Here is a 26,503-nt window from a genome sequence, read left to right as displayed (position 1 = left end):
TTGGATGGATGTAATCACAGAGGGACGCAAAATGTCCTAGCAGAAAACCACAACCACATTAACTCAATCGGTTCATTATAAGTTTAAGGGACTCAAAATGCCTCCGCCTACAAACCATAGGGACGCAAAAGAGAATTCTCTCTTTTTTCATTAACAATTCTCTGATAGCGGCGGGCAAACCGGGTGTTTTTCGGGAACCAGTTATGAACCAGTTTCAGGCTTGGTCAATAAAAGTCAAGAACATGGCCGGGTGGAGGTGGAACCGGTTCCATTGGGTTTGGGTCGCGTCTGGAACCAAGTTTTATGGCCACCTCTACTTTGAGTTATACTTCCATTCATTAAATAATATTGTTTATATCGAATAGAAGGTAAACGGGTAACAAGTTGCTCCACTAACCCTTTTTAAATAACAAAAGTAAGTCATTTAAAAATCACATTTATAGATATTTTAAGCTAAAAACTAAACTAAAGAAAATCGTTCACAATCTTGCATGCATGTGTACAAATATATGCCTTTATCGATGATCAAATGCTTTCTCTGTGAACAGCTGTTACAATAAAAAGGGAACTTGAAGCATGGGGCGGCGAGGAAGGCTGGTGTAACCGTCCCGGTAGTAATTGTTGAGGTGGACAAAACTAAAATATGGCGATATAATGGTGCTTTGTTACATAGTTTCATACTTTCAAGTTCTGAAAAATAATTAATAGTGTGCAGGTTTGTGATATATGGTATAAGAACCAACATAAAATATGTATCGTTTAAAGATGTTTGTTAACTACAATGTAAAACATATGTACTCTATTACGTAATAAACTCGTGTATTTTTATTTTTATTTTTATTTTTATTATCTGTTGTGGTGTAGTGATAAAGAGTTTGGGTTTCTCTATGAAGACTCAAGTTCGATTGTCACTAACAACATTTTAGGGAGACATGAGTGACTCAATAAAGGAAGACTTGGATTTTTGTGATCTACGGTTCGATTCTGAGGGCATCCGGGTTTTACCACCAGTGGGCTTTCGGGCGGGCGGGTTTTCCCCGGAATTGGGGATAACTTGGAGGCGCTTAAGGGCTACGTACTGGCTGGGTTGGGCCAGCTAGCGGTGACCTTTAGCTATTGGATCACCCCATACGAAGTACCTAGGCATTCTATGTTTGTTGGTCGTTCAAAAAATAAAAGTGGAGACAAAAAGCAGTAGTCATGTTAGAATGGGTCAAAAAATAGGCGAGTAAGGGTGTTTATGGTGGTTTAAAATTGCGAAAGCCATTCAAACCGGCTATTGGTTTGGTTTTGCGGTCAGTTTTATTCTTTTACTTTTAGAGTTCGACAAGATGGTTCCAACATCGCTGGAATAAGTTCAATTAGAGTTTGTTTGAGCCGATTTTGATAAAAAAAAATCAACTTTTAGTTATTTCACCACTTTACTATTCTCGTCACATGAAGAATTTTTCTGTAACTAGAAAATTTCTCACCGCATCACCAGAAAATCTCCACCAAACAATACTATGCAACAAAGAACTTTTTTTTTTAATCTTTTTTGTCAAATACATTTATCTAAAAAAAATATGGATAAGGCTTTTGAAAAAGCTCATGGCTCATAGCTCGACTTGATAGAAGCTTGAATAGATTTAGCTAAAAATATTTGATTTGAAACAACCTGAGCCGAACAGACTCATTTTAGTAACCGAGCCGATCTCGAGCCATAGCTCGCTCTTAGACTCGTTTAACTTCGAGCTCGAGCTAAGCAGTGCCTCGCTTAATTTCAAGCTCAAACCCAGCTCATTCACAAGTATGAAAATTTGCCTGAAATAATTAAACACATGGTACAATATACATACCTTCTTCTCTGACTTCTTCAGAAATGTGTCTCCCCTTCAAATCTATGTTGCTGTAGAGTAATAATAATATTAATTATGGTCAGTACCCACTAGATTTCATTCGCATCTGTGATTAATTATTTATATTATTACGCTTCTGATTTCTTCATAACATAAAACTTATCAATTTCTCGTCAAACTGTGTGTTCTATCTTTGATTTAAGATAGGGTTTACAATTTGAGTTCGGATGCATAATATTAACAATTACTCATTTACTTTACTACTGAAATTGCAACTAGATCTTCTATCAGTCATGATTTGAGTATCTACAAGTTCAATTATGCCTGCACAAGTTATTTATTTTAATGTTTTCTATGACATCAATTGAGAATCAGCAATGCAGGTTCTTTTATTGTATAGATCTGTTCTGTTGGTTCTTAATTAAACAATTGAATGCCCAATTGCCTGTCTCTAGATCTATGACCTATCTTTTCAATTTTGGGATTTAATATGGGCTGGAAAACGGCCGGGTCGGGTGGGCTACGGTTACGGGTCAGAACAGGTTTGGGTCAAAACTGGTCGATTCAAAAAAGGGTTATTTTTGTTTCGGATCAGGACGGGTTTAGGTCGGAGCTCGGAAGAGGCTCGGGTAGAACGGGGTTACGCGGGTACTGGCGCCGGTTAGTCGGTTACGCCTTTGATGCTGTGTTACGTGCATACTGGCGCCAGGTTGCGCGTCTGGTGTGCCTGATGCGGCGTTACGATGTACCGGCATCGGGCTGCACGTTCCACATCAACCCATTTTTGAGATGGTGGGTCAAAATTTTTAGGTCTAAATGGAGTTAGTTTCTCGTTAATTCGATAACACGTATAGTACCAGAAAAGATGTTAATTTACTAGCTAGAGGCGTAAAAAAATGAAGCCAAATGTATGTACACTTTGTTTGTTTACAGGAGAAGCAAGCAAAGAAAGAAGCTTTTAGGAAGTATTTAGAGTCTAGTGGATGCTTTGACTAAAGGTTAGTCAACTTTTCTAACGCAATCAAATGAACAAAAACATATCATGGATCCTTTTCGCCCTCGGATACTCATTTTTAAACCTTTTATTGTTACTTGTAGTTCTCGTGGCTCTATATGAACAGAATGACAAGCCTTCTTCAGCTGTTGAGTAAGCCAACACGTATTTAAATAACTTGCTTTTATTTCATATGATGTGACACATTGAAAAACTTATTATTTATTATTTGGTTAACAGGTTTGTTCAGCAAAAACTAGGCGGACCGAGCTTATCCGAGTACGCAAAACTGCAAGCTGAGATGTCTGATTTGCAAATTAGATACAATGAGCTTTTGGCAGTTCATCAAGAAACATCTAGCCAGGTAACCTTGAAGTCAAACTTCTTATATTACAAATTCAGAATTTATATGCTATCTGTTGCGAATGTTGTTGGTAAATTAGATCAAGTTCAGTATTTACCAAAACTCTAAAAATAATTAAATGTAAATAATTTGTCAGTTTCAAGTTACACCGTATTCTGCTCTGTTTTACTTCAGAAGTCAATTCATACATTTATTTTAATCGTTTTTGCAGCTTGAGGAATTAAAGAAAACACACACCGTGCCATCTTCGAAAGAGAATGTTGAAGTGGAACTCCAGAAAGAAGAAAAAGATTGTGCTTCCACTCTAAACATGTTGAAGGAATCCTAGGTAAAATATGAAGAAAAAGATTATGTTTTCATTTTAAATATAACAATTCAATACATACTTGATACTCCCCTTGTTTGATGCTACCTTATTATATTACATTATTTCTGACCTTTATTATATAACATGTTTTAGTTCATATATGAGTTTAGTTCACACGTTTAAACAGAAGATACGAAAACCGTAGAATCCCCTAAAATAGCATCCTTTATCAACTGGAGCTCTTGAATAACACTACTCGTGTCCATTCTATACTGTGGCGATTCCATGGAACACGACACACCAATTTCCAGCAACAAACGCAAACACCTTTCATGGTTCATGTAACCTGTTGTTTCTTCCTTGTTGGTTATCTGTCCAGTCTTCTTATCGTCTTTTAAAAGCACTGGATCAACGATCTCCAGTGCACCATCACCCATGGCTTTCTTAGCATAGCTGTGTAGACTGAGCTCTCCTCCAAACATAGCATCGGTAGGCTTCTTACGCGTCATTATCTCCAGTAATAATATTCCAAAACTGTACATATCGCCATTTCTTGACACCTTGCTCCCGAGCCCATATTCTGCAATCATTTTTAAGATTCGTTACGAAATGAATAATTCTGTGAGTTAACGTTTATCAGCATAACATACCTGGAGCTGCATACCCGACGGTTCCTCTAACTCCAACTGAGCTGCTATTGTATCTGTACTGGTACTCAGATTGAAGAATCTTTGAAAGCCCGAAATCTCCTACGTGTGCCACCATATCTTCATCTAAAAGAATATTGCTCGGTTTCAAATCACAGTGGACAATAGTCTTGCCAGCATGATAATGAAGGTAATCAAGCGCGTAAGCCACATCTAACAAAATACACACTCGCTGAACCAAACTGAGTTGACTCAGCTCGGTTTGAGTGTTATGTAACCATTTGTCTAAACTCCCATTTGGCATGAATTCATAAACTATGGCTTTGAATTCACTGCCTTGGAAGTCAACACCACTGCAGCACGTTACGACTTTCGTTAGGTTCCTGTGTCGGGTGTTTTTTAACGCCTCACACTCGGAAATGAAGCTTTTGGAACCGCCTCGACGATGTAGGTTTAGTACTTTGATAGCAACAGTAGTCACACTTTCTGTATCGATGCAGCCTTTGTATACAGATGAAAAGCTTCCTTCACCGATGAAGTTTTTGTTGGAAAAACCATCGGTTGCTTTGTGGAGCACTTCGTAAGAAACTTGAATTAGCGACTCCCCGGAAGTAGTCTCCGGTGGATGATCGTAGTCCACTTCGGTTTTCCGTGTACAACATACGAATAACAGCACCACCATTGCCACAAAAAACAGAACCGAACTGAAACAAATTATCAATATAACCGCAAGGCTCAACTTATTATTCTTCTTGTTAGACCGGCACTCGGGTAACCGAAGCTCAGGTACACCACCACAAACCCGACTGTTGCCGATAATAGAAACCGAACTTGCGTTTGCAAAAACACCTTTTATCGGCACCTCGCCATCTAACTCGTTGTACGATAAGTCGAGACTTGTCAATGGAATTACTTCCAAATAAGTTGGAATCCCACCAGTGAAGTTGTTATGCGAAACATCAAGGTTTTCGAGGCCTCGTAAAGATTCCAGCGAAGCTGGAATCGATCCCGAAAAGAGGTTGTTGCTTATGTTAAGCCTCTGCAGGCTGCTGCAACTTCCGAGGCTGCTCGGGATGTCGCCAGTCAATCGATTATTTGCCAGAATAATTTCGTTTAAGTTCCTAAGATCGCCGACCTCTGTAGGAAGTTGTCCCGATAATTGGTTGTTGCCCAAGTTTAGGATAACGGATAGTGACGATATTTCAAATAGTTGCCTAGGTATCTCTCCGGTAAGGTTATTCCGGTCGAAGTCTAACCTTATCAACCTTTTACAGTTCCCTAAACTTGACGGTATTGTACCGTTAAATTGATTTGAACTCAGGTTCATATCAAGCATTAATGCTAGATTCCCCAAAGAATCTGAAATGCTGCCCGAGAACAAATTATCTGCAACATTTAGCCTCTGTAGAAGTTTAAGATTGCCAACGGTGACCGGAAGTGTGCCGGTGAATTGATTACTTGAAACGTCTAATGTAGTTAGACCGGAAAGATTACCCACCGATGATGGAATGCCACCCGATAATCGATTTGAAGCAACACTTAAAAAATATAGTTTAGTCGATAAGTTTCCTACAGATTCCGGTATGGAACCTTGTAACCGATTGTTACCGAGATCTAACGCTTCTAAGTTATTGCAAATCGATAACTCGTCGATAAACTTCATTTCGTCATCTTCCCCGCTTCCGAAACTATTCGAACTTAATGACAAGACTATTAAGTTACACGAAGTTTGAAAATCGATTATCAGTTTTCCCGAAAAGTTGTTTCGGGCTACGTCTATGGCTTCTAGTTTCGGGGAACTGAGAATGGACAGTGGAAGCGGGCCCGTGAATAGGTTATTCATTAAAGAAAATACCGTAAGATTAGGCATGATTATACCTAAGTTCGCGGGCAGTGTACCGGTGAGTTGATTAAGATCTAGAATCAGTTGTTCTAAGGATGAAAGATTATATAAGGAAGGCGGGATGGTACCGACAAGGTTGTTTCCAGGTAATGCGAGTCTTTTCAAGCTAGTCAGGTTGTGGAATATGTCGGGAATGCGTCCACCGAATTGACAGTCACCGAGAGAAAGCGTGTCGAGTAATGTTAGATTCGCAATGAACGATGGAATCCCGCCTTCTAAAATGTCTGTGCTGTTCGTTTGGAGGGCGAGGAAGCCTAGATTGGATAATGAACCGATCTCATCCGGGATCTTCCCGACAAGAAGATTGCCACTCAAGTCAAGGGCTTGGAGGTTTGAGCAATTGGATATAGCGGGCGGGATGCTTCCCGTGAAAGAGTTGTTATTAAGAATAAGTTGTTGTAATCTAAAGAGTCGACCGATTTCATGTGGGATTTCCCCGGAAAGCGAGTTGTTAAACAGCCAAATGTCGCTTAGAAAGGTTAGGTTTCCAATGGAAGGAGACAACGTACCGGTTAAGCCTCGGGATGAGAGGTCTAAGAAGGTGACTCGTTGGTGGCGTCGGCTGCAAGTAACGCCTTCCCATTGGCAGACACTAGTGTTGGAGTTGGAGTCGGTCCATGAGGTCATGACACCTTGCGGGTCATTGATCATGGATTTGATCGCTAGCAATGCCAGACGGTCGGTGGTGGCGGTGAGGTTGTTTTGTGCTGTCGTCGTGTGGGGGAGTACGGAAAACGCTGCAAAGAGCACCAGAGCCGCGAACCATTTGGCACTCATTTTGTTGTACGTAGTGAGTAGTTGAGTTGGATGCGGTGTGTTTTTATTTTGCAGGTACATGTGTTATAAGCGCGAGTGCGTGACACACAGCACTTGACCGGATCAATGCTTTGTGTTCATAGGGTTTACTGATTGTGACATCACTGAATTATTTTGTCTTTCAGGAAATTGCATCCTGGTTTCACATTATTAAAGATGTTTGAATATATTGGTTTGAAATGATGTGTTATGGCCCATGGTTGAAAACTTGATGTCAACTGTTTGTCTTTTGAATTTTTGAAATGCATGTTAAATTGTTTTATGTTTGTTACATACTTACATGCATATGAACAAGTGCATTTAACTTGTTTTCTCGTTTAGATAAATAGGCTACATTCGTTGCGTTCGTGTGATTTTAAGATCTTTTGGGTTAGAGTTGATGTATTTTATATCTATAAAGATATAAGTATGCCTGGGTTTATGGGTTGAACCTGTCATGTTGTATATATGTTGTTACAAACATAGGAACCGAACTTATTAATAATTTCTTTAGTTACCAATGTTTTTATTGACGTCGTTGCTAAATAAGTGCTAAATAAGATTATTTAAAAATAAACATTGACTTTTAGCCTACAACTAGCTAGACATTTTTCTCTGAACCAATCAGATTGCTCCACATAAGTGAAGTTGGCGAAGGGGGTTAAGCCTTTAACGTTCTCTTTTTTAGTATTAAAAATCATAAAAAGTTGCTTTTGACCAATCAAAAAATGATACGTGTCTCCAAGTAGGCTAAACTTAGCCTATAAATTCAGTTTTCTAGCCATCTAGATGTAGGCTTAAAAAGAGATGAAGAGTACAAAGTTGAGGTAAAATGAATAATTGATTAACTAATATAATATTATATAATAATCCTAAATATACATGTATACATAGTGTACAACAAAGCTGCAAAACCATACAAATAATGAAATATATCCTGACAAATGTTTATATTTTTTCCCGTATTTCAAAAAGATTAAAAAAAAGAACTAGTGGGATTTAACCTGTGCGCTACGACGGGTAAGTGACGTAATTTCAATTGGTATCGGTTTGGTGCGTTGCATTACCGGAGTAATAAAGTTGTAATATAACCAGAAAGACATCTACACATGTTTGGTTTATTGTGGTAGTGGCTTGGTATGTGGTGACCTCATAACAAAGCTAATCAACTAGATTTTCAATTGTATAGCATTATATTTAACAGTAAGAGAAAACACATACATAAAAAGAATAAAAATAAATAAATTATTAAAAAAATAAAAACTCTTGGTAGCGATATTGCAATATTTTCTAATTGATATAAGCAGATTTATAGAAAATGAGGCAAGAATACATAAGGTGAAAAAAATATATTGTTTTAGATATGGCCATATACCAATAACATTTTTTTAAGTATTATTTTTAAAACGGCACTTTCATAATTTTTCCTATAATCATGGAAACATACAAGGTGAAAGTCAACCTTTTAAAGTAGATCACTGAAAATTTGTACATGGATCCTGTGGGCTGAAGATGAGAAAGAAAAATTGTTATTATAAGTTGTGTTGACTTGGAATTTAGAAGTCTCCCTTGGCTTTTATGACATCTAATTGATGGTGATGTAAGTTGAAATATTACAAGATTAAACACTCTGTGACCAACTAAAAGTCGTTGAAAATAAAAATATCTAAAAACGATATAAAATTAATTTAAAATTAATTAAGTTCTAACTTTTCTAAAATATATGGATAGATTAGCGACAGGCGAGGCTCTCGCATTTCGATCCATTCAACTGAACATGGTCTAGCCAATTTGGTTTGGAATACGATCAATTTGTGATGTAGGATTCCGCATATCTTCAACTTTACAGTTCGCGGTTTACTAAGCGTGCACAACTCGATCCCGTTGGATAATGAAAAGGAAAAGTGTTACATGGGGTGATTATCACGGCCTGTTGGTGACTTGGTGCATTTGGATGACTTGGTGCATTTGGAAGGCTGGGACAAAGTTTTTTTTTCCGTAAATATTTTTTTAGTTAACGAAGTGATAGATAAGATCAAGTGTTCTTTGTACTTAAAAGTAGATCCACATTAAGTCATTATCGTGGAAAGATTGGTGTACGTTTTAGTTTTAGTTACGGTGTTGTAGTTGTTTTTGGCGTCTAGCGACTTGTTAGTTGTGCCGTGCCGTTTTAATGAAAGTTGTACTTAGAAAAAATTGTTATTTCAATAACTAATTAAAATGGTACAGAACATCAAGTTTTCTTCATATGAAGACTAGTTCTAAGCATGACTAATATATAGAATGCAAAACTAGGTTAGATATAACAATATGAGACGCAAAATAAGTTTTCTTAAAACCAAAACAAACACATTGATGTTTTCAAACCAATACATCAATATTAGAGAATCTGAAATTATAAACTTAACAGAAAGTTCAACATGTTTTTATCCATATCAACAGTCTCCACCTTGAAACCAGACCTAACCAGTAAGGTTCCGAAAGAGCTCGGGAAGATGAGCATTGGTGAGTTTGGTCCTCTTACTGATCTCAGCCTTCTTCTTTTTCTTCTGTTTTGGTTTATTCAGAATATTACCATTCTGCGCCATCACTCTCCTTTTAGCGGTGTTTGTTGCGGGCTTCATCCCGTTCTTCTGTAGGTCCCTTTCAATATCCAGCATGTCTCGTGGCAGCTCGATTGATCTGAACAACTCATCATCCACCTTGATCGGGACTCTCGGGTCGTTTGGGTATGCTATCTCTTCCTGGGAGTCGAAATTTGATAGCAGCCAGATTTGTCCAGCCGCTTTCAGAGCCTGTATTTCACCAAATAATAATCAGTTTAATGGCTGGTGTAAACAAGCCTGACTAGACCCGAGAGCCTTAACAAGCCTGTTATTCGTATAAAAATGGGCAAATACCATAAAAACCGACAGTTACATTTTTTAGAACAATTTTGATGGACTGCTTTCAAATTGCTTTATAAAAAAAATACAATTTTGTTCAAATTTAACAGTAAAGAGAGACTTTCATATGTAAAAATTTGTTTTGTGAGTAAAAAGAGAAAGTATGTTGGTTTTTAATGATATTTGCCCTATAAAAATAGTAACTTATTTATTATAATAAAAAACTACATAAGAAATAGATAATCATAATGAAAGCAAAACTTTTAAATGTAAAACATGAAACATCTATGAAGATAATATTTATATGCATATACAAAAACAATTATAACTAATAGACAAGCGGAACTCGAGCTCTCTTAAATTAAACGAATAATAATAATAATCAGTGTAGATGAGTTCGAGTCCGTTTACATCTCTAGTTGCATATGATGTAGTCAAATTATAAAAAAGAAAAAAAATCCCAAACAATTATGTGATTACCTGTAAATCTTCCATGACAGTTGGGTATGCATCTTTCAGATCAGCAACAGCAATACCCTCTGGAAATGTCCTTACCAACCGGAGAAGTTCTTTTTGGTCTCTCACATTATGTTTTGACTGTATATAACACCAAGATACACGTTTAATTTCATAAAATAAAAACAAAGATAAATACTTGGTTAACAAATGACAAAATAAGCATACCTTGTAAGAGAAACGCACTCCATCATAATTAACTTTAGGGTTCTTTGCCAAACTTTCAAACACAGCCTTATTACCCTTGACGTCAACGTAACATGCTTCATTGATTTGGTCAGCTGTAAAGGCTTGCCTTGACTGTAAATATAGCAAAAATAGGCTATTTAACAATTACATGATGCTAATATACCCCTCAACACTTGAATAATATCATACTTACCCAAAAATAAATCATTATATCAATTATTATCAAATATACCCATTTTCATATTAATAACATCTATACTTTCCATTATGCAACAATTTGCATTATGAGAGTTTAAAGTGCAGTGAGAAAGGGACAAGCGTAATAGGCATATTATAAATCGTATATCATTAAAAGGTTAAATGTGACATTTTAAGTGCTTCGAATGGGTATATTTGATATTAAATTTTTTTCTTGTTTAAATATGATATTATGGAACACAGTAAATTGCCTGCATAATTTCAGATGCTTGAAAACATGGTTCTATAGCTCTATCCATACGATACACTAACAAATCCATCATGAACAAGCATAAATGACCAATTAAACAAATACAAAAAGGAGGCAAGTATGTGCGTACCTCAAATAGCAAATGGATGACCTTTTTGATTTGTGCTCCAACAGGGCTCTTCCTTACATTGTTAATATGTTGTAACCGCTCGGTGTCATTAGAGAATTTAACAGCAGGGACAGATGATTTCCCCAAGGTGCTAGCAGGCACAGCTCTAGAAGCGGGAGTAGTTGTTGTCGGCCTACTGCTTGTTTTAGAGCCGGCTATGCTTTTAAGGGTCGACTGACATTTTTCTTGTTGCTTTTTGAACTTATTCAAACTTTCTTGCAATGATCCCATTTCCCAAAACTAGATATTACACAAAGCCAAACTCAGCAAATCTCAAGCATACTAATATCTTCAGATTAGTTAAAACATATAGCCATATAGGTACTAAAATTCAGGTAATATGGTACTGTTCCATCAATTAAATAACATAAAATGGCCTACTTCTGAGCTAAATGGACTTTGATTATAAATCCATATACGAAGTATGAAATCAAATTAATATAGAACTGTAATATTCATTTAGAAAATGTTGAATATAGTTAAACTTTTGACTTTCAAATTTAAATTTTATTCATTAAGAACTGCAACAGTCACCGTGTTATTGAAGACAAGATTTTCTTCCTGACATAAATGTACACCAAGGCTGAACATTGTGGATTAATGCTGGGGGCATTAACCCATCCACGTCGCACCACCCCTAACGCCCACCCCCTTCACCCCTCCCGACACTAACCCTTAACCGCCCCCATAACACGCTGTTAATCCCTCCAACACTGTGTTTAGGGCCTTTTTTCGTTGCTGACTCAGACCAGCTAACGGAAGGACGACAAAAACACCATTTCAGATATTTATCTCTAAAGCTTGTACATCTTCTAAAAGCCTCCCACATCTCACTTCCTTATTTCTTTCTCTTTCTTCCATTTACAATCTCAACTACTAACCATGGGCGACCCTTTATTGTGACCCGGGGTGGCCCCGCCCCCCTTGAACTTTTGCTCATCAGTGTAAATTTACCCGTTTTCGATGAAAATTTTGAGCCTGAAAAAACTAAGACATCAAAAACCTTCAATTTTGTTGGGAAAATCATGATCCACTACATTTCAAATCCCTCGTACCGCAACTGTTTTTATTTTCTCACACGATCCCTTAGCTCCCTTTGTTTCCATTTCCTCCGTGTATTACTCAATTAATCTCGAATCAATCCACCACCGCAACCACAACCGCCACCACCGAAACCTCTACTGACACGGCTATTAACACTAACAATTGAGCCTAAACTCGTTCCAAACCCCTAGCCCTAATTTCAGTCCGATTGCACCAAAAATTAATAAACATTAATAAATTGAATCTGAAATAATGTTGCTGTGGATGTTTTAAGTGGGGATTATAATCATCAATCATACCAATTATTTTATTATTGTCTAGGGTTTCAATTAACAAACTCAAATAAACATATTCAAGTAGCAGTAGTAATGAAACAGACAAGCAAATAAAGATCAGAATGCAAATCACACATTAATTAAAAGATAGATTTACCCACAACAAACAAGAGCAAGAGCTTTAGTCTTGTCCTCTTGAAACCAAATCAAATCAAATCAAATAAAGCCTAAACTTGTCGATCAAACCCTAGATTCAATCGACCACCGATCGTTTGCGATTGAAGAGTAGAAAAGAAAAAAAAGGAAGATGAAAGAAGAAGGGTAGTTGTTATTGTTAGGGTATACACGGTATATTTATAAATAAAAAGCTAGTAAAATTAGACACCGCCTTATTCGGTTTATTATTCTATTCAACTCGGTTAAGTTATATGAATCATAGAAAAATTAATTTTTAAGTAATAGATATATTTTATAATTTTACTAATATTTATAACAAAATGAGTGACTATAAATATAAATAAGAGAAATAAATTTTTAAATACTTAATTATTTTTAAAATTGTTAATCATTAATTAAAAAAATGATATTCGTTCTTTAATACTATAGAAATATGAATTATGTTGTATTATTAAGTTAAAATAGGCCCAAGTTAACCGACTAGATGTATTTCTGGCTAATGTTGACCACATTTGAACAATTTTTAGTAACTAAGCAGAGTTAAAGGAACTCCCCTCGGCACCATACCTTGTAGCGAGTACTCGGCCTTGTAGACCTACCTTTACAACATTGATATATATATATATATATATCATTACACCCCAAAAACAAAAAAAAAATCACATTTTGCTGACTGGGCGTCACATGGCGCAAAACGCCTCATTTGTAGCCCCTCCATTATACAGAGCCTTAGGCCATCCGTAGTGGGCGATTAGGGCGAATTAGGGCGTGAACACCGCCCCCTTGGCGATTTTTGGGGCGAATTGGGGGGGGGGGGGGAGGGAGGGGGCGAGGTATATTATTATATGTGTGAGAGAGATATACACACACACACACACACACACACACACATGGGGCTACAACACCATTACATCCCACAAACAAAAATACACCCTTTGCTAACAGGACGACACATGACGCAAAACGTTCCATTTTATCGCTCGCCCACTACACATAGCCTTAGGAACCAAACTTAAAACTAGTTTCAAAATTCGGTTTGGTTTTGGATTTTTATTTACTTTTAACACCTTATGAGTATTCTCCTGAATGATTTTCATTGTTACTCATGATCAATGGTGAAGCTGGGGCGAGAGGGGCTCAAATTTTCGTCCAGAAAATGGTAAATTTATACTACGTGCAAATTTTTCTTAAAGAAAAACGGTTAAATTTCAGGAAAGAAAAACCAGTGGGGCTGGCCCCCTGGCCCTAAAAAAGCTTCGCTAGTGCACAGGACCTCGTGGTGTAGAAATACAATATGTGGTTGGATAAAATGCCAACGGACAAATATAATGAATAACAAAGGGATGTAACATGAGTGGAATATATTTGTAATTTACAAAAATAAAAATCTAATGTATATAAGAGTTGATTCATGCCACAATAAAATGCTAAAATTACGGTTGAAGTTAACTTTTTGTCGGGACTAATTCATGATTTACGCCTTTACAAAGCGTCAAAATTAGTATGGATAGTTGACAAGACTCACTTGGATATTGAAAGTAAAAATCCAAACGTTGTTAAAAAAAGCGGTCAAGCATATTAACTTTCAAGTATTAATAGTTTTGAGAAATACTTTAGGGGGGTTGTTTGTAAATAATAGAATCCAAAGGTGTCACTCACACTTTCAATTCACCCACCAACTCCTGATTCTTCTTTCACAACCCGACCCGACATAGTGATTGATCTCAAATTACTAGGGTTTACAGTTCAAAATTGGCGAACAAAACCCAATAAAACCAGACGAATTTGGTGACCTCGAATCGGAAATTATCTAGCTTTATCGTGGTATCAAGCTTTTTGAGATTGAATTGATGGAGTCTGATAAAGAAGATGTTGTTTTTCTCGATCGATCTTCTCGAGCAACAAGAGGCAAACGGTAACCATTCAATTCCTTGGAGTATTATTATTATTATTATGTGCATACATTGTGTCTTCTAGTTGGTAAAGTTAACTGTATGGCTGTTATTATAGGATGACGAAGCTGGTTGATGATGAGATTGAAGAGGATGATGAGTTCTGGAATCAAGATGCTTTGAAAGAGGTTACTCCTCTGCTTATTACCAATTAAACTACTGCTGTCTGTTCTGCAGCTTCTACTTTCCGGTTATTCGGGTTCGGGTTGGGTTATTTGGGTTTAGAGCATTTAACCTTGAAAACTAGTTGTGTTCTTCGGCTTGTACTTTCGGGTTTCGGGTTTTTCGGTTCGGCTTCCTTGGGTTTTGAGAATTTTAAATCTAGAACCGAAACCCGACCCTAATCTCTCCCGGGTTTTTTCTGGTTCGGGTTATTCGGGATTTTCAAGTATTTGACCTAGAAAACTAAAAAAATAAATAAAATGCTAAAGTTAAAGCAACATTAACATCTTAAGTTGTTTAGAGTTGAGAATAGTGATGGATACAATTGAACACCTGTAGAATTGTTCGAACAGCACCTATTGAATGAACTCATTTTCTTGCATTATAGAAAGAATTCACAAGTTATTTTATAATATATTTTTTAATTGAAGTATGGATTTCCTTGACTTAATGTTGATGAATTGTTAAATGTGTTGCAGGAAGAAGATGATACAAATTACGTAGAAGAAGCGGATGGTGGAGATGTTTTCGACAGCGACTTTGATGAAGATGTATGCTTTTTACAGTTTTACTACTTTACCAGAATTCTGAATGTATGTTTATAAAGATTGGCTGATTTTATGACCAAGTTAGTTGCTTTTGTTACAGGAACCCGAGCCAGATGAGGAAGCAGAAAACGAACCAGATGACAGGTTAAAAACTTCCATTAAATATGAATTAAAAAATAGGGTTGTAAATAAATGATACGATGCCAGCCTAACACGAAAATTTGCGGGTTTGGGTTTGCCGGTTTGGCATAAATGAGTTCGGGTCAGTTTCAGGTCGAACCTGTGAACCTGTTTAGCTAAACGGGTCTGTTTTGGGTCAACCTGACAGGTTCACGGTTGCCCTTTTAACCCATTTATCTCTTATTTAATTTTTTTTAAAACGTGTTTTTACGCAATAAATTAAATTGGTCCGGTATTTTATGTTAAACTAATAAACTACAAAGGAATTTGAAATAAAATTTTATAATTAAAATGTAATTGATTTATACCAATTTTGATTATTTTTGCTGTAAGAATGCAAATTTTAAGAATTAATAGGTGAAAACAATAAATATAAAAACTTTCGGGTCAAACGGGTCGTGTTCGGGTCTCTGTGTCACATGGTTTTCAGGTTTGTGTCAATTTTTGGTTCGTGTCGGATTACAACCTGTTCAACAACCCTAACTAAAAAGAATATGTATACGTTTGTATAAGATGTGAGTTTTATGCAGGAAGAGGCCGAAGAAGAAATTGATATATCCAGGAAAACCGAAACCGACATTTCCCGGAAAACATAAATTGGCGTTTCCAGGAAAACAATTACCAACAAAGAAGAAAAGGAAGGTTGAGTCAGAACCCGACAGTTCTAATGAAGAAGAAACAAATCCCGAGCAGTCAAAGTCAACACCTCAAGAAGATAATGAAATGCCTGATGATACAGAAGTAGAGAAAACAACTAGAAAGTCAACACGAACATCGGTTGTTGTTAGGCAAGCTGAAAGAGATGCCATACGTGCAGTACTGCAAGCAACAATGAAGGTTCGCCATCATTATTAACTTGTTCGTTTATTATTGATTTTAATTTAAATATTTTATTAACTTTTCATCTTTTGTTTGTTGATGTGTTCTTAGCCTATAAAAAGAAAAAAAGAAGGTGAGGAGAAGAGGATGACTCAAGAAGACATGCTTCTAGAAGCTGCTCAAACAGGTAATATTATGATAGGGTTTGATATGTTATATATTGAATTTAGAGAAGATAGTAGGGATAAAAAGGAAGAACGGTTATATTATTATAAACGTAAAGAAAGATTACAAGATATTCCCGGGCCTAGCCCTCTCTCACCGCATACACGCGAGCCATGGCAATGCCATCTTAAACCTAAAACATACTTTCCTCTCCCTATTAGCTATCAATACCTACTTATAGAAATATAAGTTGCACTTAACCCCCTCCTAAAATAGACAAAAGACATTTAGACAAGAAACTATAACATGATTCCTATCATATTATTAATCAGATTAATGTGTTCTTGGCATTTACAGTTTATAAATAATTAAACTGTGAATAAATCTTGCAGAAATTATGAACTTAAGGAACTTAGAGCGCGTGTTAGCAAGGGAGGAAGAAGTTAAAAAAAGAGCGATTGTGCATAAAGCGGTTTACACGGGCCCTACAATACGATACCTTTCTAAAGATGGCAAGTTCTATTTTAATAATTTTATTTCTAAAATGTTTTAAGGTGGTTTGTTTAATATCGTAAGCTGATGATAACACTCGTTTCAGGTTACTCGTACCTTGAATTTACTAACGGGGCGTCATTTAAATCTCAGATTCGCACGTCGTCTGGTCCATGTGAGTGAAATTATGATCTGCTAATTGTTTTTTTTCCTTAAAGCTAATTTTTATTTATATATCTTTTTTAGATCCGGAGAAGTCGGTTTGTGTAGTTACAGGATTACCTGCAAAGTAAGCTTACTACCATCTTCGCTTTCACTTCTGCTTGATCCGTCTTAAAAACTGATAAATTGGTCAACTGTAACAGATACCGTGATCCTAAGACAGGCTTGCCATATGCAACAAAAGAGGCTTTTAAGATTATTCGTGAAAAGTAAGGTTTTAAGTCTCTTCTAATAAATTATGTAGAACTCATAAACATTGTTGTTCATACACTTGTTACTTTAATAAAATGTGTAGGTATTCGAATGACATTAGTGGCGTTAAAGAGGAAAAAAGCATGGGGATGCTTTATGATTTGGCACGTGCGGAAGGTTTTACTAAAAAGAAGAAGAGGTCAATCAATCCAAACAGGAAACAGAACTCTTATCCCAGATTCTCGCCTCGTCTTCGTCAAATATCAATTTCAAGTTCTGAATCCGACGACTCGGAATAAATGCAGATATCTGTGCAAATGGTCCTGTCATTTTTGGGATGTTAGTAATAGGTCAAGGGGTATTGTGCTTTAAAGTGCATTTTTGAAGTTGGATAGTTTCATCATTTCTCTATCATTTTATTTGTATGTATAAATATTATGTTTCCGAAAGTGTTATAACGGCCGGCTGCACACATAGTTTAAAAAAGGTATATACATTTTCAAACTTGAATTACAATTTTCTGTTTGAAGTATAAACACTAAAACCATTCAACACTATTTTATTCGGTTTAAGAAAACTTACAGCAAAGAACTGTATACGGTTTTCTGACAAAAAACAAGACTCGTGTGAAGTATTAACAAAACTGATTAGCCGTCTATCTGCATGTACAAGAATATTCATATCATCCTAACTAACGACCAAAAATGTAACTCCTGCCACGACGTTAACCAGACACACCAGTTGCCTTTTCAAGTTCAACCTTCTTCAAGTGAGGAGCAATTAAGAAATCCAGTTTAACCAACCATAATGCAACTGCAGATGATGTTAGGGGCATGCTTGCAAAGCTTCTAATAATGTCATCCAAATCACAGTCAAAATCAAATGATGTAATAATGCCACTTTCACTTTCATACACCCATCCTTTATTGATAGAACCCACAAAATCACCAAGAATCTGACAAGATAAAAACATCATATAACTACTTTAGTCAAAAACATTTCTTTGTGTATAAATGCATGATATAAACAAAAGTACCTGTAACAACTGGATTAAAGTGGAGGCGCGTCTTAACCGTTTAACCCATATGTTATGAGCCGATTCTGTCCATGCACCCACCATTGCACCCACAGGCATGGATGACTAAATTATACTAAATAAAATAAAAAAAGGTAAATGCTAAAACACCAGACAATAATATTATTAACTATTAACGGTGACTCACCTCAAGTGTGTAGGCTGAAGCCTTGAGTGACTGTAACTGTGATGAAAATATTTTATGCTTTGGAAACATATCGGGGGCCGAGTGGCCCGAGTCATCCTGACATGTGGCAGCATGGATGGCATATCGTTCTTCAAGATCAAAATCAAGCTCAAATGTTGTATGACAAATCCTGCAATGTTTCTCATCTCTCCAGTAATCATGGCATCTTTCACATCTAGCAAGTTGTAACATCCCGAAATTTCTAAAGTAATATTTAATATATTATTTTGTCGGGTGAAATAAACGAGTTAGTGGAATGATAATAATAATAGCAAAATATGAAGACTTATTAGGATAATTAAATGGGATTAGATATGGACCAAAAGGAAATATGGGTCTTCGGTCCATGGGCTTAAGGGAGTATAAATACCCCCTTAAACCCCAATCCCTTCCATTCCATCCATTTATCCATCCTAATCTCTACACACTCCAAAACACACACACACCACACACCGCCATATACGGCCGGCGGCCGAGGGAGAGAAACGAGCAAGATCCGAGAGAGAGTAAACGATTAGTTGTGATTAAACAAGTTAAACGAGATCCAAACGAGCACAAAAGGTATGTTCTTGACCTTTAAAGTTTATGTTTTATTGAATGTCCTTAAGCTTAAAGATCCAAGCTTTATAGTATATACGGGATATATATACGAACGAAATGGTTAGGGAACGTTAGTGGGTGATGTCGAACCATAACAAGGGTATTAAAATCGCCAAAATGCGTGATAAAAACCAAACCCGTAGCGAACTGGGCAACTTCGCCTGCAAAAGCATAACTCCGTCTTCAAAGCATAACTTCGCCTTCAAAGCTTAACTTCGCCTACGGCCAAGTTCGCCTAGCTGGTAACTTCGCCTAAAGCTAAGTTCGCCTAAGGTTTAACTTCGCCTAAAGCTAAGTTCGCCTAAGGTTTAACTTCGCCTAAAGTCAAGTTCGATTAGAAGATAAATTAAAAACCTAATGGAAAATGTGTTAAGACAGTTAATGTAAATAAAATTTTTTCAAGCTGACCTGGCAACTCGACCCCAGCCAGGGGCTCTGCCCCTTGGACCCTGCTAGGGGCTGCCGCCCCTAGACCTCGCTGCCAGGGGCGCTGCCACCGGACCCCCGTTCGTTGTGGGTAGTAGTTAAGACTAGAAAGATAATATGAGTAGTGATAGTTAATTAATACGTATACTTGTTATACAGTCAGCCGTGCACAACTGAAGAAAGGGATTACGATTAACGGTGAACGTAACCGTGTTCAGGTGAGTTTCTAGCCCCATTCCTTGTTATGTTTTCGGGGTTGTGTGCATACTCGATGTGTTTGTTAATACATTTATCCTAAGTGATAAGTGTATGCCATATGTGATATATGTGATGGATATGAATGATTGCTTGTCGGTACGCGAACGATCTTCGGATATTGCGCGTACTGTCAGGTTAAAAATAAAGGTATGAATATTATATATCGAAGATGTATGAACATTACAAATGAATACTTGTCGGGGCGTGAACAATCTTCGGATATTGCACGTATCGACAAGGGGTATGGTTGTTAATTGAATGATGTAAAGAACGCCTAGAGTGTTCTTATGCTATAATGTAATTATTGTATATGTGAAGTATGTGTATACAGGTACACGAATGGTATGTGAGTTCTACGTTCGACATAGTAAGTTAGGATGGCAAATCCCTCTAGCTTCTGTCGGACATAGACTCGGCTGGTGATGGCGTAGTTAAGGACTGCGGGCCTTATACGTAATGTAGATGATAGATGTAAATGTAGATAGGGACGATGGGCCTTATACGTGTTATAGATGATAGATGAGAACGTAGTTAAGGACTGTGGACCTTATACGTACTTCAGATAGGCATCAGCATAGGAAAGGACTGTGGACCTTATACGTGCTGTATTTGTGTTGTGGTAGCATAGGGGAGGACTGCGGACCTCGTACGTGCTATGAATTAGGTTGCAACATAGGTAAGGACTGTGGACCTTGTACGTGTTGTGGATGTAGGATGGTATAGGGAAGGACTGCGGACCTTGCACGTACCCTAAACGGTGAACATAGGTAAGGACTGCAGACCTTTTACGTGTTCACGACCTTGAGTACAGGTATAGACGGCGGACTATGAACGTACTCTCGGTAGAGTGAGGTTAGTGATTGTAGATATGTATGTATGTATGGTAGTAAGTATGTATGTAGAACAGAAGGGTAACTAGTTAAGTATGGATATGTATGTATGTGTATGTATTGTATGGCGTCCGATTAACTAGAACTCACTCAGCGTAGCTGACTTTTAGTATGCACGCAGGTGAGTAGAATGAGACAGCTAGCTTGAGCGGGCACATGGTGGGCGAATAGGAGACTGGCATCTGAAGACTCAAGATGTTTTAATGTAATTGACATTTATTTTGAAAGACAAGAATGTTTAATTAAGGCAAGTTTTGGATTGCTGTAACGTTTCATGAAAGTTTTTATATTCCGCGAAAGTTTTAATGAACTCTGATTTGTAAGAACTGTGTTTATGAGTAAATCCGACGCTAAAGTAGGGCTACCGGGTTCGGGGCCTTACACAAGTGAATCAAGATAGGACTTTTTCCCGTGTTTAACTGAATTTAAGGCAGACCGAAATGAGTGCCATAACCAAGCATCAAATTGTTGAAGTCGACACCATTTCTGTTTAGACTGCTCTCTGTTTGTAACTTGAGGAACAGCCATGCTAGTAGAAGCTAGATTATCGTGTTGGTTGTAATTTAGGCCCAGTAGGTTATCCACGTCAGACACAGCTGATGAAGAGGTGTCATCTCTAGAAATACTCCTTTCAGATTCATTAGAAACTGTTGGTTGGTCTATACTGGACACAGCTTCACAAAGAACAGCCTCCCGTCTTTTTAAAGATGAAAGAAGTTGGCACTCGCGTTTTCCCCTTTGGTCCAAAGTTGATACTAAGCTAACTAAAGCCTGTAATTAGAAAAAAATAATTACAAATGAAAATCAGTATGTACATGGGCCACTTTATGCACTAGATTAGTAAGTAGTTTACCTCTTCTGTTTCAATAACCTCCCAGTGACCATCTTCAGATGATTCAAAATAAACCCTCTTGTGGCCCGGATCACACGTGTTACACGGGCCCACGAAAAGCCAGTATCTATTATACCTACGATCCGATCCCAAATATATTGATTGCATAGGATGTAAATCATCAACAGCTTCTACTTCTGTTGCATCCTTTTCACTTTGGATCACTGAGATAATTCCTGAAGAATCAACAGGCTGCATATCTTGGATTGTATCTGACTCAGCACTATTAACCATATGGATGCAGTTAATATCAGTAAACATTACTTGTTGTCTTGCTGTAGATCTTTTTATTTTTGCTCCAGAACCAATATGATTAACGTTAGGAATAGCGTGCGATGCAGGTTCCTGAGATTTTTACATTTATCAGCATGAAATGGATAATTATATTAACTAATCTTAAAAGCTTGAAAGTTGAAACAATTATAATAGTTGAATTACCTCCGTTCTTATACTGGAGCTGGCTCTAAGTAGATCAATCAAAGCCAATAGAGCATTCAACTTCTCTTCAATATTAAGATCTGAATATTCACCTTCCATTAGTCCCAATAACCACATTTCTCCAGGTTGACTCTCATCAATTTCAGAGTTTACAAGTGAAGTATCATCCTTGTTTATAATAATATTCTTGGGATCATCAACACTACCATAATCTTCAAGATCAGAATGATCATCTTCATCATTCTTAAGAATGGAGTTACGAAGACGATAAGCAGACGAGCATTGAGCTTATCAGTTGCTCTACTGTATCGGTTGTAGTTGCAAGCTTCAATCCAGCAATCTTCACGAAAGAATATGAAATTATTAGACAAAACATTACCAAATTTCTTGGATAGATGTCAAACTTACTTACTGATGAATATGTAGCCAATTCCGTTATTTTCATGCCCATACTCCCTTGCAATGATAATATACCGAATAATTCACCCTTCAGAGTACCCAAGCTTAAGCCATAACTAGCCATCAAAGCAGCTTCCTGTTAATCAAGTTAAAACTTTTTAGACCTTCATAAAGCGAGCATGAAAATTTTCTGAATTTAACTACCTTGTTGAGAGGCTCCTTAGGTTGTCTGTCACGTTTTGAACCAAAACTAGCTGCAACTGACACCTGGCAAAAAATCTCTATCCATGTTAGGGAGTTTAACGATTTCTTCCATAATTTTAAAACAGTGTCTTCACGTTCAATCTGTAAACAGAGATTTTAAATTAGATTTTAGTAACTAATAGATTACCAAGAATTAGAAGGCTAAAGGTTAATGATACTTACTGATTCAAGCAACCCTCGATACTTAACATTTTTGCATATATGAGATACCAATCCACTATCCAGTTCCTTCTGAACACCAGTGAGAAGTAGTTTCAAAAGGGCCATATTAAGTTTCCCAAGCAACAGAGAATCCTGAAATACAATTAAGAAAAACCAAGTAATGAAAAATATTTACTAGCAAGCAAAGGTCTTTAGTTGATATGGTGAATGGTGACTAACTGAACCTAAACAATTTAAATGGAAATTCTAACATATATAAACTTGGATTGACAATAGTCACTAACCTTGTCAATAAATGCTTGTGCAAACTCATCAAGTGTGAAGGACTGGATACCGATTATTACAGCATAAGTGCTAACAAAGTGAAATGTCTGCCAACAAGAGTCAGAAAACAATTAAATATCCATAAGTATGTTTACATAAGTATCTGGTGTATCACAAAGCAACAATGAATATTACAACTGAATGACCTGACATGCACCTTAAATAGTTTCTTGACAAGTTGCGGAGAAGAATCCCATGGTTGCATATGAAAGGGTTGCTTCATCCCAACTGAATTTGGAGGAAACTTTGCCAGCAAATCTACAGCCATATTTAAATCAAAAATTAACTTTACATTATAACAAATTGAAAAATAATAATAATAATAATCACACATATACATGAACCAGACCTTTGCAAAGGGAACAACCATGTAACCGATTAACTGCACAATGAGCACAACATGTCCGTAGATTTGATGTTTCTTGCAGTTCTCTTAGTTCCAGCTCCTCATCATCTACAAGCATAGCGTATCGACTTTGGTATTCTTCACTTCTAGCTCCCACCAGAGCAATTTCACATGTTTCCCCACGTGTTTGCTTATTCATATCAACTTGTTCACATCTCACCTTTTCAACAGAAAAAACAATAAATTAGCAATAAATGCAAACCCATATAGCAGGTGCTTCCATATACATTAATAATACCTTTTTACATCTAACTGAAGACTTCCTCTCTTGTACTTTGTTTACTAACCTCCTCTGCAAATGAATCACCACCATATATTTTCATATTTGATCAAATCACTCATTTGTATGAAAAGATCAACGAAGTAAAGACAAACCGCTACAGTTTGTTGCTTTTTGGACTTCTTTTTCCGTTGGGTAGGTGGTTTTGGTGATGTAGAAGGTGGAGAAAAAGCTCCATGGCGATTGTCGACACACGTTGAGAGGTTTTGAGCACCAGGATTTATTAATCGCTGAATTGTCATTAGCCCTTTTCCCATACCATGTTTCTTGACTGAATTACCCTCTTGGTTTGTAAGTCTCCGTACTGTCATCAAACCTTTTCCCATACCATGTTTGAATGAAAAGCCACCTTGAGGTGTAATTTGGTCCGCTTAGAAGTCTGTGTGATAATAAGCAATATAGGATCAATGGATCACAACTACAACAAAAACAGATTGTTTGACAAACATATTAATACGCACCTTTCGCCTTTTAAGCGCTCTTTCTTGGCAAGCACGATGAGACGTCCCTGAATCTGGTGAGAACAATGATATACTTACACAAGTACAAATATGAAAAACACAGCACATACAATAATAAAGTGAAATAGATAACATAGCTCAGGAGGCAAGAAGGTAAAGTGAAGTGGATGTCATATCTAACAGAGTAACAAGGACATCATTCAAGTGTTTACTACAAACATAAACTCCTATTCCTATAGACATAGTCATTTCCTTCAGGTTTTCTTCATTTCACAGTTCACACACAACTCTCTTTTTATCAAAACACTGTCCAAAAGACCCCTTTTTTTAAGATGAATTATAATTAAATGATATCCAGTCATCATAATCAGTGTCCATACAACCATGACAAGTGGTTCAAAATATTTCATTCATACTGCTACTGATTCCTAAAAAGATGTACTCATTTCACTAAATCCATCTATAACCTACTGTAACTGTCAGTAAACCGTATGCCAAAAATAAGAAAAATCAAAAGAAATACCGAGATATGAACCACAAGAACATCAGTAGGCAGACCTAAAATAGATAATATAAACTCACGTTTCTTTCACAGTGCTCCTATTCTACTACTCAAACAAGCAAGAGTGATTAACATGTTACAAAGTCAAAAGGGCAATACTATGCGTTCAGCAATAAATTGATACCGATTAGGGGTACAAACAAGCAGGGGTGGCTCGGAGGGTGTGCGAGCCGCACCATCGGCCGGGGCACATAAGATTCGGGGGCACAAACTTTTTTATACATATTATTACATATATATGTTTTTTGGTGTTAAAAATAAGGTAATTTGCAATGGTTTATGAGATAATTACATGCTCAGAATGGTTTCTACTTATAATAAATCAGTCGATAAAAGTTTTATCCATGTACATTAGCGAATAAAAAAATTTCGTTAAGGCCTACGGGCCTTTTTCGGAGACGGCCTTGCAAACAAGCCGAGTCGCTCGCAAGCTACTCGAGATCAGATCAATAAAAGTTCAAAACGAGCCGACTCCGACCTCAAATAAAGCTCATTTAGTTATCTAGCTCGAGCCTGGTAAGGAAAGCTCGTTTAGTTATCGAGCTCGAGCCAAGCTTAGGCTCATTTAAGGTTTTTCTCAATATGTATAACAATACCAAAAAATATATACAAATTAATCCATAAATAATAAACGAGCCGAGCCTGAGCTTAAAAATAACGAGCTGAGCTTGAACTTAGCCGAGCTCGGTGTCGGTTCATTTACACCCCTACTTAACTATTTTAGGTCAATCACAATATCAATAAAATGTCATGATAAAAGAAGCCGAAACAGAACGACAACGGTATCTATAGAAACAATTAAATCCTTGTAACATTTGCACACAAATGAATCAGTAAATAATAATAATAATAATAATAATAATAATAATAATAATAATAATAATGACCTTTGACGTGACATAATTGGAAAGCATTAGAAGGAAGATGATCAAACTCTACGCCGAGTGGAGGCCCGTCTTTCCTGAACACTTTCCGCAATATATAATCATGATGTAACAAATCAGACTGTTTCCGTACACATTTTGATATCAAATTATTCAACTGTTGCCGCTGCTGCTGCTGCTGCTTATTATTATTATTATTATTATTATTATTATTATTATTATTGTTTTGCTTGTTAGGCATCTCGAGAAATTGAGATTAATAATAAGTAGAAGAAGAAGAAGAAGAAGAAGAAGGTTGATTCGTCAATGGCGAGTTGGAATTCATGGTGATTACAGCTTCACTCACTGTGCGAAATGACTGTAGTAGGGTTTTGGGTTTTGTAGTGATATTTTCTCATACGCTTCATTTTTTTTTAATATTTGATGTTTTGAAGGATATTTTAGGTGGTGTAACTTTCCATTACTCGAAACAATTTGTCCGATCATTCCTAAAATAGGTATGATGATGGGCGTTTTCGGTACTGACTTTTTGAATTTTGAATGAGATACGTGTAACATTTTGATACCGGTACTATATATTTCAAATTTTTTGGATCGGTACTGATGTCATCCCGAGCCCATCCCTTTGATTAAATGATTAGAAAAAGTTGAATTTCATAGGAAAAAAAATGGAAAATTGTATGGTTTGTGAGTTGTGATGGGTGTGAGATTA

At 36.8% G+C, this 26,503-nt stretch overlaps 3 protein-coding genes and 2 pseudogenes across 6 annotated transcripts; 2 read left to right on the top strand and 3 right to left on the bottom strand.

The window, feature by feature from the left end:
* The first annotated feature begins 1,845 nt into the window (after nucleotides 1–1,845).
* Nucleotides 1,846–3,716, top strand: LOC143535610 (uncharacterized; annotated as a pseudogene). The gene is made up of 5 exons (XR_013135737.1): nucleotides 1,846–1,916; nucleotides 2,772–2,836; nucleotides 2,937–2,985; nucleotides 3,073–3,196; nucleotides 3,408–3,716. The product of XR_013135737.1 is annotated as an uncharacterized LOC143535610 (transcript).
* Nucleotides 3,683–6,833, bottom strand: LOC143535608 (uncharacterized). Its single transcript, XM_077029820.1, has 2 exons — nucleotides 4,154–6,833; nucleotides 3,683–4,083 (listed from the first exon to the last, which is right to left on the bottom strand). The coding sequence occupies exons 1-2, from the start codon at nucleotides 6,828–6,830 to the stop codon at nucleotides 3,683–3,685; spliced, it is 3,078 nt and encodes a 1,025-aa protein (XP_076885935.1). The 5' UTR covers nucleotides 6,831–6,833.
* Nucleotides 6,834–9,161: 2,328 nt separating this feature from the next.
* Nucleotides 9,162–12,696, bottom strand: LOC143535607 (transcription initiation factor IIE subunit beta-like). Of its 2 annotated transcripts, none has more exons than XM_077029819.1 (5): nucleotides 12,536–12,696; nucleotides 11,017–11,295; nucleotides 10,418–10,549; nucleotides 10,214–10,330; nucleotides 9,162–9,643 (listed from the first exon to the last, which is right to left on the bottom strand). In XM_077029819.1, exons 2-5 carry the CDS (start codon nucleotides 11,284–11,286, stop codon nucleotides 9,311–9,313), a joined length of 852 nt encoding a protein of 283 aa, XP_076885934.1. In that variant the 5' UTR covers nucleotides 11,287–11,295; nucleotides 12,536–12,696; the 3' UTR covers nucleotides 9,162–9,310. The 2 variants fall into 2 exon arrangements, with proteins under 2 accessions (XP_076885934.1, XP_076885933.1); XM_077029818.1 differs by having other exon boundaries at nucleotides 12,532–12,694.
* Nucleotides 12,697–14,302: 1,606 nt separating this feature from the next.
* On the top strand, nucleotides 14,303–17,764 carry LOC143535606 (SWR1 complex subunit 2-like). Its single transcript, XM_077029817.1, has 11 exons — nucleotides 14,303–14,466; nucleotides 14,562–14,631; nucleotides 15,145–15,216; nucleotides 15,314–15,357; nucleotides 15,924–16,230; nucleotides 16,324–16,399; nucleotides 16,770–16,889; nucleotides 16,976–17,044; nucleotides 17,116–17,158; nucleotides 17,235–17,300; nucleotides 17,387–17,764. The coding sequence occupies exons 1-11, from the start codon at nucleotides 14,402–14,404 to the stop codon at nucleotides 17,580–17,582; spliced, it is 1,128 nt and encodes a 375-aa protein (XP_076885932.1). The 5' UTR covers nucleotides 14,303–14,401; the 3' UTR covers nucleotides 17,583–17,764.
* Nucleotides 17,765–17,875: 111 nt separating this feature from the next.
* Nucleotides 17,876–26,032, bottom strand: LOC143535586 (homeobox-DDT domain protein RLT3-like; annotated as a pseudogene). The gene is made up of 16 exons (XR_013135733.1): nucleotides 25,795–26,032; nucleotides 24,307–24,398; nucleotides 23,980–24,165; nucleotides 23,843–23,896; nucleotides 23,548–23,764; nucleotides 23,356–23,456; nucleotides 23,159–23,245; nucleotides 22,875–23,006; nucleotides 22,653–22,793; nucleotides 22,462–22,584; nucleotides 22,050–22,389; nucleotides 21,573–21,956; nucleotides 21,102–21,490; nucleotides 18,507–18,747; nucleotides 18,320–18,424; nucleotides 17,876–18,238 (listed from the first exon to the last, which is right to left on the bottom strand). The product of XR_013135733.1 is annotated as a homeobox-DDT domain protein RLT3-like (transcript).
* Between the last annotated feature and the right edge of the window lie 471 nt (nucleotides 26,033–26,503).

Source organism: Bidens hawaiensis, unplaced genomic scaffold (genome assembly GCF_021521415.1).
Source record: "Bidens hawaiensis isolate Kalapana, Puna unplaced genomic scaffold, B.hawaiensis_p1.1 tig00010569_1, whole genome shotgun sequence".
In the NCBI taxonomy this organism is placed as follows: Eukaryota; Viridiplantae; Streptophyta; class Magnoliopsida; order Asterales; family Asteraceae; genus Bidens; species Bidens hawaiensis.
The sequence above is the reverse complement of the archived record's forward strand: the minus strand, read 5'-3'. Positions and strand labels throughout refer to the sequence as shown.

Excerpts from the sequence above, each read along its gene's own strand:
- LOC143535608 (XM_077029820.1), bottom strand. The coding sequence starts at position 6,830 with ATGAGTGCCAAATGGTTCGCGGCTCTGGTGCTCTTTGCAGCGTTTTCC. Across the intron at positions 4,084-4,153 it reads CGTCGGGTATGCAGCTCCAG|AATATGGGCTCGGGAGCAAG; the intron begins GTATGTTATGCT and ends AAATGATTGCAG.
- LOC143535607 (XM_077029819.1), bottom strand. The coding sequence starts at position 11,286 with ATGGGATCATTGCAAGAAAGTTTGAATAAGTTCAAAAAGCAACAAGAA. Across the intron at positions 10,550-11,016 it reads TCATCCATTTGCTATTTGAG|TCAAGGCAAGCCTTTACAGC; the intron begins GTACGCACATAC and ends CTATATTTACAG. Across the intron at positions 10,331-10,417 it reads GAGTGCGTTTCTCTTACAAG|TCAAAACATAATGTGAGAGA; the intron begins GTATGCTTATTT and ends TGTTATATACAG.
- LOC143535606 (XM_077029817.1), top strand. The coding sequence starts at position 14,402 with ATGGAGTCTGATAAAGAAGATGTTGTTTTTCTCGATCGATCTTCTCGA. Across the intron at positions 16,231-16,323 it reads TACTGCAAGCAACAATGAAG|CCTATAAAAAGAAAAAAAGA; the intron begins GTTCGCCATCAT and ends ATGTGTTCTTAG. Across the intron at positions 17,159-17,234 it reads GTTACAGGATTACCTGCAAA|ATACCGTGATCCTAAGACAG; the intron begins GTAAGCTTACTA and ends CAACTGTAACAG.